Source organism: Gobius niger (assembly GCF_951799975.1).
Source record: "Gobius niger genome assembly, chromosome: 3".
NCBI classification, from domain to species: domain Eukaryota; kingdom Metazoa; phylum Chordata; class Actinopteri; order Gobiiformes; family Gobiidae; genus Gobius; species Gobius niger.
This window is the reverse complement of record NC_136854.1, coordinates 40,382,741-40,397,757: the sequence shown is the minus strand read 5'-3', so window position 1 is coordinate 40,397,757 and position 15,017 is coordinate 40,382,741. Positions and strand designations below refer to the sequence as shown.

At 41.4% G+C, this 15,017-nt stretch overlaps 1 protein-coding gene across 2 annotated transcripts in view; it reads left to right on the top strand.

The window, feature by feature from the left end:
• Positions 1 to 15,017, top strand: part of grk4 (G protein-coupled receptor kinase 4) — a 116,236-nt gene that overhangs the window by 73,980 nt on the left and 27,239 nt on the right. For both annotated transcript variants that reach the window (XM_079553402.1, XM_079553403.1), the window contains exons 6-9: positions 5 to 97; positions 2,346 to 2,409; positions 2,690 to 2,830; positions 12,063 to 12,253. In XM_079553402.1, coding sequence (XP_079409528.1) covers positions 5 to 97; positions 2,346 to 2,409; positions 2,690 to 2,830; positions 12,063 to 12,253 — 489 coding nt within the window. The remainder of the gene's footprint in view (positions 1 to 4; positions 98 to 2,345; positions 2,410 to 2,689; positions 2,831 to 12,062; positions 12,254 to 15,017) is intronic.

Here is a 15,017-nt window from a genome sequence, read left to right as displayed (position 1 = left end):
CCAGAATAGTTCGTGATTACCTGAGTGGAGCTCCATTTTCCTCTTACCAGGAGTCCATGTATTTCTCTCGCTTCCTGCAGTGGAAATGGTTGGAGAGGTGAGTAGTCGTGTGCATATTACACACTCGATACACTTATTTAGACTCCGGATCAGCATACTGTTACTTCTGCAGAGTTTTTTGACATTGGAGATTATGATTTTACTATTTTTATATCGTCAAAGTGACCAAGTAACTTTTCATGCATTGCTGAACTGCAGGATTCATCGCTCTTCCCCGTTCAGCTTCTTAAAGGAACAGGCCACCGTTTTTTCCATACTGAGATATGTTCTTACCTGAGCTTAGACGAGTTGATGTGTATGCGTGTGCTCAGTCACGCAAAAAGACCTAAGATGTTGTTAGCATTTAGCCTCTCCTCCTCTCCTCTATGGGGCTAAACGGGGGTGAAGCGACAAAGCTCCTCCACGTTTTCCCTACTATTTCCATACTATAACTATTATTATACCACGGTCAGTGATAGTCAGTGGTAGTTAAATTACTGGGATATTGCGCCTCTGCGGGCATCGCCATGGCAACACATAACTTAGCTGAATCAGATTAATGCTAATGCTAATGTTAGCTGATATGGCAAGTGACTGACGGGAACGAATGAGATGGATTTTTTTTGGTTTAATTTACATTTTTTTTGCCAAAACAACACCTTTGATGAATGGCAAGTAGAGGAGTGTAAGCAGCTAGGTTAGCCTACTGTTAAATTATGAGCTTTCCATTTCTATTGAAAACGGTTAAGGTACTATTCATTATTTTCAGACCTGCATTATATGATCCCTGCACTTAAAGAGGGGGTATTATGCTTTTTTCAATCACATAGCACCAGTCTATATCACACTACAATGATGACCAAACCTTCTGTTGGTCTGTAAATGCAGTAAATTAGAATAACTGCCTTGTATAAAATGTCTCTCTCAAAATGGCTGTAGTGAATGTCTTGAAATAGGCCTCTGTCTCTTTAAGAACCTCTGAGCCTTTCCGACACGCCCCCTCCACACGCTGTCTGTGGCATCAGTGGGGAGGGGGTTCTGCTGAGGAGCAGTGGTTGGTTACTCGGCTGGTGACATCAACTCATCTAAGCTTAAGTCAGAACATATCTCAGTATGGAAAAACAGCGGCCTGTTCCTTTAAGACAATGCTACGCCCTTATGTGGAGACGATCGGCTTTTTTGATAACTCTGCATACAAGGCCGTGGGAACCCAGGGTGCTGAGAGTGCTGCAGCACCCCCCCTGGTGGATAGTTTGTGAACTGCAGGCAATATTAACCCCTTAACTCCCACCTGAACCGAGCACATTTTCTCCAGTTTGGCTTTACCCCAGTCCAAAAGCTTCTGGAAAAAAGGTGTGAAAATAGCAACAAAACTGAGACGAAAACAAGGATGGAAATGTGAAGGAAAAAAAAGTGAGAAAACATTGATGAAAAAGTGACAAAAAATGACAAAAATGGACAAAAATTTGACAAAAAAAGTGAGAAAAATGTAACGAAAAATTGAGGAAAAAATGGACGAAAAAGTGATAAGAATTTGACCAAAAAAAATGTGAATAATTTGATGAAAAAGTGACAAAAAAGTCACAAAAATTGGACAAAAATGAGATGACTGCCCAACAAAAAAACTGATGGAAAAAAAAATCTGATGATGTGAGGAAAAAGATCAATTTAGTTTTGTAGATCTTTCAAATGAGGCGTTACACTGGCCTATACAGGATTTGGGTAAAGCTGAACTGGAGAAAATGCTCTCTGTTCAGGCTGGAGTTAAGAGGTTAATAAACAGGATTTATGCACAGAAAAAGTATTTTGGGGGTAAATTTTGTCCCCCAGCGCCCCCTAACTAAAATACCTTCCCACGGCTCTGTCTGCATAGCGAACATGTCTTTCACTCAAGACGGCAGGGGAAATAAAAGCATCTTAAGTTATCTAAAACCTCAGTTTTGATTGGATAAAGGTTAATCGTGCAGCCCTGGTGCTTACATGACTGCGATCTATATACTGTAATTGTGTAAAGATGTGGTCGTAATAGGATGACTAATCTGCACTCCTGTTTGAGAGGTTTTTTGACGCAAGCACAGTAGTAGGTCTCCCATTCGATGTTTCTTTTAATGTTGAATAATGTGTGTCTTTGCATAATGGGCCGGCGACTGTGGCAGACTGAAAATGGTCATCATCGGGTTGGATTAATAATACATGAGGCCATTAGTCTGTCTGCAACGTCACGCACTCATGACATAATCCATTAATTCTTTTCTTTTTTCTCCCCCCCCTCCTCATCTCTTTTCCTTTCCCCTCATCCCACGCAGGCAACCAGTGACCAAAAATACCTTCAGACATTATAGAGTACTAGGAAAAGGTGGCTTTGGCGAGGTGAGTGATATTCTTCTGAAATAACCTGGATGATTAACGGGAGCTTTCAGTGTTTTATGAGCCGCGCTGAGCTAACGTTATGCTTGGACCGCGGACGTTAGCGCCGGCGATTGAAGTGACTTTTAACAGTTAGTTAACAGCCAGTTAGTGACAGTTGTAGGAGGCTGCGGCCGCCGGATTCCTCTCCATTAAGCTCGACTCTGCGGTGTTACGGTGTTTTGTTTTTTTTTCGTTTGGATGTGAACTTTTGATCGTGTTTCCTCGCCGCTTGTGTTTCCAGGTGTGCGCCTGCCAAGTGCGTGCCACGGGTAAGATGTACGCCTGTAAAAAGCTGGAAAAGAAACGAGTGAAGAAAAGAAAAGGGGAAGCGATGGCCCTGAATGAAAAACGCATCTTAGAAAAAGTTAACAGTAGTTTTGTAGTAAGTACCACACTTTTTCTATTCGTTTCAGATGAATGTTTTTCTGTTTAGTGTCTCTTATGTAAGGTCTGTGAAAACTATCGGCGTGTTGCAAATCACAGTGAATATGTTTGTAGAGAATGTTGATCAGGAGTTTTCTTTCAGGGTTTCTGCAGGTTCTATTGCCACTAATGCAAAAAAAAATCGCGGCATATTTCATTTCCTGACATTTTCATATTCAAAACTAAATTGAACACAACAAACAAAAGATTCCAGTCTGAACTGCAGCTGAATGAGTTTCAGACCAGAGTTTTTGACAGATCCCTGCAGTAAAATGTTCTGACTTGTGTTCTGATTTTTGAAGAAATTTGGATTTAATGCCAGTTTAAATCCAATGTAATGCTTTTTAATGAGTTTAAGGCCTTAAAGCAGGGATGTCAAACATACGGCCCGCGGGCCGGATCAGACGGAATCATCAGGAGATGATTTAATCCGGCCCCTGCCCTTTAGAGCATAAATTCCGGACTATGTAAAAAAAATAAAGTCTCTAGCACATTCCGGAGTTAAGAATTTTTAAAGAATAACCAGAATGCTCATTCTAGCCACTAGGGGGCATTGAATTTTTAAAAAACAGGAAAGGGTTCCACTCGTGTCCAGCAGAGGGCACTGACATAATAAGAGCTCAGGATATGAACAACACATTATATAGCCACATGGTAAATGGACAGTCTGCCCCAGGGCGACTGTGGCACCCCTGCCTTAAAGGGACTCAGTACTCAGTGGAATTTGTCGAGTTTTTTTAAACTTGCTACTGCCACCTCAGGTCTTACACGTAACTGCAGTCTCTATACATTTGTTAAGTGATGATGTCATCACTCTACTTCCAGATCCAATGGAGCTTTAGCTGTTTTCACTCGAATGGGATTATGCTGATTTTTGCCGTTTTATGGCAGAATACAAACTTATTCATCACATACAAATAAAGTCAAGTGTAAATCAGGTCCATATGGATGTTTATTCACAGCAAATTGTACAATAGAATAAAAAAAACAGCAGTCGTAGGTAGCGTTAGCATGTAGCATGATGCATTATTGATGTATTTATGGTGGGCTGTTGAACCACTTTGCTCCTCTCCATGTCTTTACATCTTTTTTTAGGAGAAAACTATTTCCATAATTCAGCAGCAGTTTTTTTTTAATAATTGGAGAAAGCAATACTAAGTAACTTGTTTACCTTAAATCCTTTCCGTCGTCCCTCTGGGGTAATACAAGTGTTTTGGGATGATTGGAGGGTCTTTCATCTCCCCCTGGTGTCTCTGCCAGAAAACCACAGTTGCAACTCGACTGCTACCGCTTGCAGGCTAACGGGCAAAGCTAACTGCGGGCTAGCGCCACTTAAACAGTATTTACAGCCAAGTTTGAGCGAAAAGAATGATCTCCATTGTGTAATTGGATGAACAATATCCCTCTGTCCCTTTGTCTTTTCTGTCAGCGTAGTATTTACTCTCACGGACAATTAGTAAGTTAAAAAAATCGCAACTTGCTACGACACCTGCAGTTGCGCTTGTCGCCTCTAGGGGCAAAAGTTACTTACTACTGCTTTAAGTTGTAAATCGCTTTCACCTAGTGACTAAAAAGTATGATAAGACTACTCTAAGAAGTACAATTTCTTCAAAAGGTTGTGTACCACCTGCCTCTATTATAGTGAAGCTTCCTGGCATGTTAACCCCCCCCCTCCCGAGGCCCCCTGAAAACGCCCGGGCTCCTCTTGTAGGTGCTGACCCACTTGTTTAGAACCACAGCTCTAAAGCGCTTCTTTCTCCTTTTGTCTCCAAACCGTTCCCCGAATCGTAGCTGACCTCACTGCTTTAATGACGCGTAGAAATGTCTCGAAATTTGTAGAACTGGCCGATGCCACTGTAAACACTGCGAATTTCTCATTTCGTCTGCCTCGGATGCAGGAAAAGAAAACTTAGCTTTGGCCGAATGTTGTTTTCCTCCAGAGAGATGTTGATCCCGGTCTAGCTGCTAATTGAGTGGTGTTGGAGGCAAAGGCAGTTTAATTTCTGCAGTGTTTGCCGTGTCCATGTCATACAAAGTAGATTTGTGTACTTAGTAGGCAATTTGACTGTGCAGCGCTGGCACATTGATTTATGGGGTATTCTGGTGTGTTCAAGCGGAGAGGTGTAGGCACGAGGCACAAGCGAAACCCACTCCAGATCCTAAAGGACATTTTCCATTAATTTATTTCCATACACCTTGGCTTAAACAGCAAATTAATGCTGTTGCTGCCACAGGGGTTTACCAGAGGAGAATACTGGACCTGTCTGTTAAAACCAACGTGGTCCGTAACAGTGTTAATTTTGACAACATTATTTAGTTTTCGTCTTAGTCTTTTGACTAAAATGTAATGTAATTTTAGTCGAGATTTAGTCGAAAAAATCTTTTCAATTTTAGTCTAGTTTTAGTCGACTAAAATTGCACGTCAATTTAGTCGACTAAATTTAAGACTAATTTAGTCGGCTTTGCATTGATAATATTCATAATAATCATATTTAATCTTGTTCCTCTGCTTCATGGAGCTGCTCCACATGAACAAAGCTCAGAGCTGATCCTTTGGCAGTGAATTTACATGATATGAGGCTCTTTCAGACTGTTAATAGAAGTTTGGATGATTTTAGTCTCTCCTTTTCATTTTTATTTAGTCTTATTTTAGTCGACTAAAATATCTGGACATTTTAGTCATAGTTTTAGTCTCATGAAAAACGTTTTATTTAGTTTTAGTCCAATTTTAGTTGTCAAAAATATCACTTTGACTAAAATTAAGACTAAATGTTTTAGTCGACGAAATTAACACAGATCCGTAATTAAGATAAACTAGTAAGAGTAGAAAAGTAGTAGTAATGGAAAAGTATCGTGAGGAAATTCATTTGCAGTGAGTAAAAACATACACAAAGATTAGATTATCCACAACAAAAAGGTGCCGTTAAATGATACCGATACCTGAGTGATACTTTTTACCTGTTTTAACATATTTGTCATCTAGAACCAGAAAACAGAACAATGGTGTGTGGAAGATATCGGTCCAATGTCAATGGAAAATGGGGAATAATTTGTGGAAATTTGGGAGAAATTGTGGTAAAAAAAAGAAAAAAATAGTAAAGAAAAAAAAGAAAAAAATCCAAATGGGGAAAAAATAGGGAACACAAATTGTAAAAAAAATAATCATAATAAAAATAAATGGGGCAAAAATAGGGAAATCTTCAGTTTAAAAGTAAAGTTAAACAGTGGCTCAAACTGAATCAAACTTGTGGACACAACAGAGGTTTATAATATTTTATTGCAAACCTTTTCTAACTTGTATTATTTGTAATGATTTATGTAAACGTGTTAACTACTTTATGTCTTAGGGACCAGGTCTGCGAATTAGCTTTTAGCTATACGGCCTATGAACATGGCATCGGTTATTGTAACAATGCCTCTTGTTCTGTCCCTATCAAATAAACATATAAATAAATGAAAATAAATAAACAAATTGTAAATAAAATGGTGAGGAATAGGGAAATATTAGTACAAAAAAGAGCAAAAATGAGGGGAGAAAAAAGAAAAAAAAATGCTGCAAAAATCTGAAAAAGCATTTATTTAAAAAAAAAATGGGATAAGGATTATCCAATGCCATACTGGTACCCAGCCCTAGTCTGGCATAAAGCCAGTCTGACTTTATATATGTATTAATAAATACATATAAAGACTGGAATTGAGGTAATAGGACGCAATTTTCAAATTGAGACTCGAGGTGGGGCTCATGATCACAGTTTGAACGAGAGCGAACCCATAGATACAGACGGCATCTCTGGAATCGGCCATATATGGTCATGTTTGAAAACAGCCAAGAGGGAAAACAATTTGGAGAAGAAGCTAAACTTTATCTAATTATTCAAAAACTACTTTAACAAATGCTGAATTATGAATATAGTTTTCTACTAAATAAAGATACAAAGACATGGGGAGGAGCAAAGTGGTTCAACATCCCATAAACACATAAACAACAGAGAATGCTAACAGGATGCTTCATGCTAGCATCGGTTAGCTAGCGCGAGCTACAATTGCTGTTTTTTCACTTCTACTGAACAATCTGCTGTGAGAAAATATCCATTTGGGCCCAATTTAGACTTGACTTTATGCATGTCTGATAAATAAGTTCATATTCCGCCAGAAAATGGCTAAAAAGGGGGAAAATTGTGTTTCTCTAAAGATTCTATTTTCCCCCTCGGTGAAGCCACGCCCCCTTCTATGACGAGATGCCGTCTGTATCTATCAAACATAAAACAACCTACACCTAGTCCTGTTTTTAGTTCGGGCTGGGCACTTGTATCTCCGCCCCGAGGGGAGCAGCTCGAACTCTCTGATCAGATGATGTTTTGAGTGAGATAATATTTTACATCTGCCCAAAGCTCGAGGTAAATAAACTGTAGATTTAATCACAGTTTGATTAACCGCACATCCCCCGTATCTGGACGATTAGATACTGAACTGCTTTGTTTTGCATAAGTAACTCCGAACACGAGTACGCAGGCATTTGACACACCGAGATGCCCAAACGCCAACCCCCTCCTCTCTCCCTCGTCACCTGGGACTGGCACAGGCTTTTGTATCTGGTATCGTGTGTGTGCGTGTGTGTGGTGTGTGCTTTTGTGTGTGTGTGTGAGGGAGAGAGCTGGAGGCAGAATGGATGACTCTTCAGCCTCCTCTCTACCTCCGTCTCCGTGGTAACGCTGACCAAACAGCAGCAGCGGGAGAAGAGTCAAGAGCTCTCTCAAACCCTCATCCCTCTCTCACCGCGCGGCCTCGCATTTCTGCTCATGCATACTGTTAGTCAGGTTAACGCGGGTTTTTTCACTGATACGGGGCTGTTATTGTCGTGCAGCGCCGGCCAGATATTTCCACACTCCTCAGGCTGCACGATTCTGAATACGCTTTGTTGCCGGGATGAGATTTGCGTTTTAAGATTCACAATTTGGGAAAAGACTAAAGGGCCCGTCTAGTTAGAGACTCGAGTTTCTGATGCGAACAGGTTTATCTCCAGGTTTGATTTCAGCTGAGTCTCTACATAGTCTCTGAAAGGTCTACGTCAGGGGTATAGATACAGACGGCAACTCGTCATAGAAGGGGGCGGGGCTTCGCCGAGGGGGAAAATAGAATCTTTAGAGAAACACAATTTTCCACTCTTTTTAGCCATTTTCTGGTGGAATATCAACTTATTTATCACACATAAATAAAGTCAAGTGTTAATCGAACCACTTTGCTCCTCCCCATGTCTTTGTATCATTATTTAGTAGAAACTATGTTCATAATTCAGCATTTGTTACAGTAGTTTTTGAATAATTAGAGAAAATTTACATTTTTTCAAAATTGTTTTCCCCCTTGTTTTCAAAAATGACCATATATGGGCGATTCCAGAGATGCCGTCTGTATCTATAGATACAGACGTGGGGAGGGGGGGGGGGCGTTTTTTTTTTTTTTAGCTGAAACCAGTGATAATTTTGTTGACTAAAATATGTGGTCAAAATTTTAGTCCAAGTAATATTTTTTGGGACTAAAACTAAATTTAAAGTTGTTAATGAGACTAAAGCTATGACTAAAATGCCCAGATATTCTCGTCGACTAAACTTTGATTAAATAAAAAATGTTAATCGCTTTTCTGATGCTTTTGCGTCACTTTTTGTTGCACTTTTTTGTTGCTTTTTAATTTTTAGTTGTGTGTTTTGCTTTTTGATTTGGGTCCAGCCAGACTGTAGAAAACATGCTCAGTTCATGTGGGGTTTAAGATGTTAAAAACCCCACAATGCTAACCAGGAAGCTAGTGATGCTAACATTAGCTTCATCATGCTACGTTAGCTAGCAAGTGCCGTTTTTGTGCAGCAGAAGTTTTTCCACTTCTGCTGCACAATTTGCTGTGAAAAACATCCATATGGACCTGATTCTCAGCTTGATTTTATTAGTGTGTGATAAATAACTTCATAGTTCGCCAGAAAACGGCTAAAAATAGCGAAAAATTGTGACTCTCATGAGAGGTTTTCTACCCCGTCGGCTCGGCCACTTCCCCTTGTATGATGCATTGCCGTCTCTAGCCTCACAGGGCAAAACCATCCAGTGAAACAAATAAATAAATAAAAATGTAGCGTCCAAACATTAGTACACGGTATGGCCTTCATATGTTGGCCTTTCGATCCACCCAGGCCAAAAGTGTGTATATACTAGTTTAAATGTTTACACACATACGCTGTTCTTTTGGGCCCGAGTACTTTCCCATCTCTCCTCTTGTGGTCTGTCGTGACTTCGCAGTTGTGAGCAGATGGGATTGCTCCCGATGGCAGCCACATCCTGCTTATCATCAACAACACTGTACCATACAAGTCACTGACCCACAGGGAGCGAGAGAGGGGCGAGAGGGGATGGAGACCAAAATGCATGCTGGGATACAAATTACTAATGTCGTACGGTCAGTTGTGTCAAGTGGGAAAATTAAATAATCTTTCCACAATCACATTACGAGATGTAAGGTCAGAAGCATTGACATTTGAGAGAAAATTAAAAGTATTTCTGAAACGGGAGTTGTTTTTGCTCCTCGAGATGGACTTAAAGGATCTGTATCTGCTATTTTAGCCATTCCAATGTTAAGTATAGGCATTTATATGATGTACTGTACTTTACCACTATGGAGCTCTCATTTTTGTGATAAATATATAGATATAAATAAAGTGTTTTCTGGAGGTATTTTTCAAACCCGGAAGACACAACGCTTAGATTCAGTTAACCCCGCCCCCTCTCTCCGCACATACAACTTTACCGTAATATTAATAAACAGTAATAAGTAAAGTTACTTCACAATACAGTTATAAGGAGTTGACATCTGCAACACAGCTTTATAAATGGCTAACACACAAGCTAACCCACACAAGCTAACACACACAAGCTAACACACACAAGCTAGTACACACAAGCTAACACACACAAGCTAACACACACAAGCTAACACACACAAGCTAACACACAAGCTAGTACACAAGCTAGTACACAAGCTAACACACAAGCTAACACACACAAGCTAATACACACAAGCTAATACACACAAGCTAGCACACACAAGCTAGCACACACAAGCTATCACACACAAGCTATCACACACAAGCTAACACACACAAGCTAACACACACAAGGTAACACACACAAGGTAACACACACAAGCTAACGCACACAAGCTAGCACACAAGCTAACACACACAAGCTAACACACACAAGCTAACACACACAAGCTAACACACAAGCTAGCACACACAAGCTAGCACACAAGCTAGCACACACAAGCTAACACACACAAGCTAACACACAAGCTAACACACAAGCTAACACACAAGCTAAGACACACAAGAAACACACACAAGCTAAGACACACAAGCTAAGACACACAAGCTAAGACACACAAGCTAAGACACACAAGCTAACACACATAAGCTAACACACAAGCTAAAACACAAGCTAACACACAAGCTAACACACAAGCTAAGACACACAAGCTAAGACACACAAGCTAGCACACACAAGCTAGCACACAAGCTAAGACACAAGCTAAGACACACAAGCTAAGACACACAAGCTAAGACACACAAGCTAGGACACACAAGCTAGGACACACAAGCTAAGACACACAAGCTAAGACACACAAGCTAAGACACACAAGCTAAGACACACAAGCTAGCACACACAAGCTAGCACACACAAGCTAGCACACACAAGCTAACACACACAAGCTAACACAGAAGCTAAGACACAAGCCAGCACACACAAGCTAAGACACACAAGCTAGCACACACAAGCTAACGCACAAGCTAACGCACAAGCTAACGCACAAGCTAACGCACAAGCTAAAACACAAGCTAACACACAAGCTAAGACACACAAGCTAAGACACACAAGCTAAGACACACAAGCTAAGACACACAAGCTAGCACACAAGCTAACACACAAGCTAACACACACAAGCTAACACACACAAGCTAACACACACAAGCTAACACACAAGCTAGCACACACAAGATAGCACACACAAGCTAACACACACAAGCTAACACACACAAGCTAACACACAAGCTAGCACACACAAGCTAGCACACACAAGCTAGCACACACAAGCTAACACACACAAGCTAACACACAGAAGCTAACACACAAGCTAAGACACACAAGCTAGCACACACAAGCTAAGACACACAAGCTAGCACACACAAGCTAGCACACACAAGCTAGCACACACAAGCTAGCACACACAAGCTAGCACACACAAGCTAACACACAAGCTAACACACAAGCTAACACACAAGCTAACACACACAAGCTAACGCACACAAGCTAACGCACACAAGCTAGCACACACAAGCTAGCACACACAAGCTAACACACAAGCTAGCACACACAAGCTAGCACACAAGCTAGCACACACAAGCTAACACACAAGCTAGCACACACAAGCTAGCACACACAAGCTAACACACAAGCTAACACACACAAGCTAGCACACAAGCTAGTACACACAAGCTAACACACAAGCTAGCACACACAAGCTAGCACACACAAGCTAACACACAAGCTAAAACACAAGCTAACACACAAGCTAACACACAAGCTAACACACAAGCTAAAACACAAGCTAACACACAAGCTAACACACACAAGCTAGCACACAAGCTAACACACACAAGCTAGCACACAAGCTAACTCACACAAGCTAAAACACACAAGCTAACACATAAGCTAAGACACACAAGCTAACACATAAGCTAGTGCGCTTTTTGATAAACTCACCACTCTGGTCCATCGCTGTTTACATGATGGGACTCGCATTAGTTATAAAAAATAATCCACTTTGGTTTTAAAAATTAAAATCAGGCCGTAAGGCATTACATTAGACGTCGAGCACTTCCATTCCGCTGTGACGACACAACTGAGGAAGAACTGCATGAATGAAGCCAAAGAACACTCTGGGGGTGTTTTTGATAAGGAAATGGCATAACAACATGGTTAAAAGCTCTAAAAAGTCGATTTTACATGATATAGGACCTTTAAGGATGGCTGTAAATCTTTTTATACTGACCTAATGTTGTGGTGAATGTAACAAATAATGAACTATATGCTGCATGTCCCACTAACCCACTGTCTTTAATTCTTTCTCCCCTTCCCCCTTTCGCTCTCCCTAGGTTAGTCTAGCTTATGCCTATGAGACCAAGGACGCGCTGTGCCTAGTGTTGACCATAATGAACGGCGGGGACCTGAAGTTCCACATTTATAACATGGGAAACTCCGGGTTCGATGAGCAGCGGGCCATTTTCTACGCTGCCGAGATCTGCTGTGGCCTTGAGGACCTGCACCGTGAGCGGATAGTCTACAGGTGAGACCGCGGGAAGAGCTCGCGTCTGGGCAGAGGTTTGGACTAGAACCTTTTTTGCTTTGGATTTGAATTTTTGTAAATCTTATTTCAATGGACATTTGTTACCAATAGGGAAAAAAAGTCGGCTATCTAACTTTAGTGTCCGACTTTGTTTAATACAAACTTGGAAACTGAAAATCTGCAAAGATATATTCTACTTCGAGTCTATCTTACCGGCATGGAGACTGGTTGGAGTTGCCGCTGGTCACGGAGATGTCTCTGAGACGTCCCCTAGAGATAAGGCGAGTCTCCAACAGGCAGTCTTGGTGAAAACAAACATGTTTATAGAATGACTAGTTTTGTTGCGCAGCGCACTTCCTGTTGCTCTACTGCTATCATACTACCGAAAGCGATGGAGACTTTTCTGTTCTGTTTTATTGCCTTAATGGTTTGTGCAGCCCTGTGAGGCGACTCCTGTTGTGATATTGGGCTTTACAAAACCATTGATTGATTGAGACGTCAGTGGCGAGTGATTTTGAATGTGTTCTGAAGCAGGAAGGAGCTCTGGACTGAAAGAGAACTGCTGTTTTGGTTCTAACTAGTCCCTCTTTGTTACTGCCATGTCCTATGGATCTTCAACTATAGCTATACACACGTTCTACACAAGGATCTCCCGAGTATTAAACCACATATCCAGCCCATATGTCCGAATAAAGGACTATTATTTGTGCCAGTGGACAATGGTTATTCCAGGTTGGCCCCGTTAGCTTGTTACAATCGCCTACAGCTCATTGTTGATGAAAAGTCCCTAATAAACCACAAATGCATCAAGCCCGGCTCAGTGTGTGATCATCTCAAAGGCTGCTTTATAAAGTTACCGGCTTTATTGACGTTATTATTGCATAATACTTGTTTTCACCGGATCTATGCGTGCTAGCTGCTAAGCAGCTAGTTAGCTCCGGGCGAGCGGTTAGCAGCTCGGCTACGGACTGATTTATTGACATGGCTGATGTTTTCACGTTGAAAACACAGATAATGTTGTATTGGGCAGAGAGATAATCAGAGGCTGTCAGTGCTTGTGAAATGGCTGCTTTTTACTATAGTCTCCCAGGGACCGCTCACAGACCCCAGGGGCAACGGTTAGCCATCCCGCCCGGCCTTTGAGGCTCCGAGCCGGGCGGGAGACCATACAGCGGGGCAGTGTGTGGCTGAGCGCCCGCTGAAGGCGGGAGGGGGGAGGTACGAGGCCCAAATATAGGGAGTCGGAACAGTCAAAGTCATAAAATATCAGCTACAGAATTGTATTCCTTTTTTAGAAGAATATGAAGCAAGCAGAGCGAACGAAAACGCTACGGCAGACAGAGCTGGAAGTTGAGTTCAGTCGCTCCCCCGCCCATCGGATGAAATTTTGGGAGAGCAGAACGGTCTCCATGTCTCAGTCTCCATGTGACACCGGAGATCTCAAAGACTCCATACACTCTTTGAGATCTCCTTTGTGTCCGACAGGTCTCGCAGACATTGTAGGGACGTCACAGAAATGCATCACAGGTTGAGGACTAGGAATAGTGTTCGCAACATTGCCACAACTTCGTAGACCTCTCTGTGACCATGCAGAGACCTCTGAAACTGAACCTGTTTGTTTTCACCAAGACTACCTGGAGACTCGTCTTATCTCCGTGACCAGCGGCAACTCGAGTCTCCATCTAGTCACCAGGCCTGTCTTTGCAACCAATCCGAGCTGTGTCTCTGCAACTCTCCCACTTTCGCACACGTGATAGTTTCTCCCGGTTCCTTTTTATTTGCTCTCCTGAAAGCGATGCATAATTCTTACAAAATTAGAGAAAAGATAAAGACTTTCATTCTTTCACGAGTCGACCCCCGTGCACCTGCTAACTCGCACTCTCTCACTGCCAAACAACATCCTTCTAGACTTAGCCAAACCATTGAGTTAAGCTGTTTGTTTGGGAGATAAGTGGAGGTGCTGATGTGTGACTGCTCTGGTCTCGTACACACCTGTCACCGTCAGTCAAGGCTTCAGCGTATGTCAACATGAAGACGGATATTCTTTCAAGACGAGGCCAAACACAGGCCAGGCCTCTCAATGACTCCTATTGTTAAGGCTAATGTTGATCCTTTGTATTATCTTTGCACAGCTCTGTGAGAAAGTAGGTTTTTAAAAAGCTGTAAACACTAAGATATTCCAGTGTGCATGAATCTATACAGTGTCCAGACTCCCTAACTCCTGCCTTAACCAAGTGCACTTTCTCCAGTTCGGCTTTATCCAAATCTAAACGCCTCTCGACCTCGTTGGAAAGCTAAGACCTACAAAACATAATCTAAGCTTCTTCCTGGTTATGATTGTCACATTTCCGTCCCTTTTGGTTGTGTTTTCATCACGTTTTTGTTGCTAGTTTGATGTGTTTTGGTCACATTGTTGTTGCTCGATCACAGTTACATTACACTAAAAAATAAAGCAGAAATGCAGCCAAAACGCTACAAAAAAGCAAAAGCTCATTATTTTAAATAACAGTTCCCCACCTAACGTTACTTACCTTGAGGTGAAACTTGGAAAACTAGAATATTGTGAAAAAGTTCATTTATTTCTGTAATACAACTTAGGCGCTATTCTAGATTTTTTTATTTTCTGTATTGGAATGAAATTAGTTTTGTCCTTTAGTATATGGTAAAAGCAGACATTTATCCAAAAAATGCTGGTTTTAAAGCCTTTTAAACAGTCATAAAATGTCAGACTAGTAGACATTTTTTACAGTGAAGTGAGAGTTTT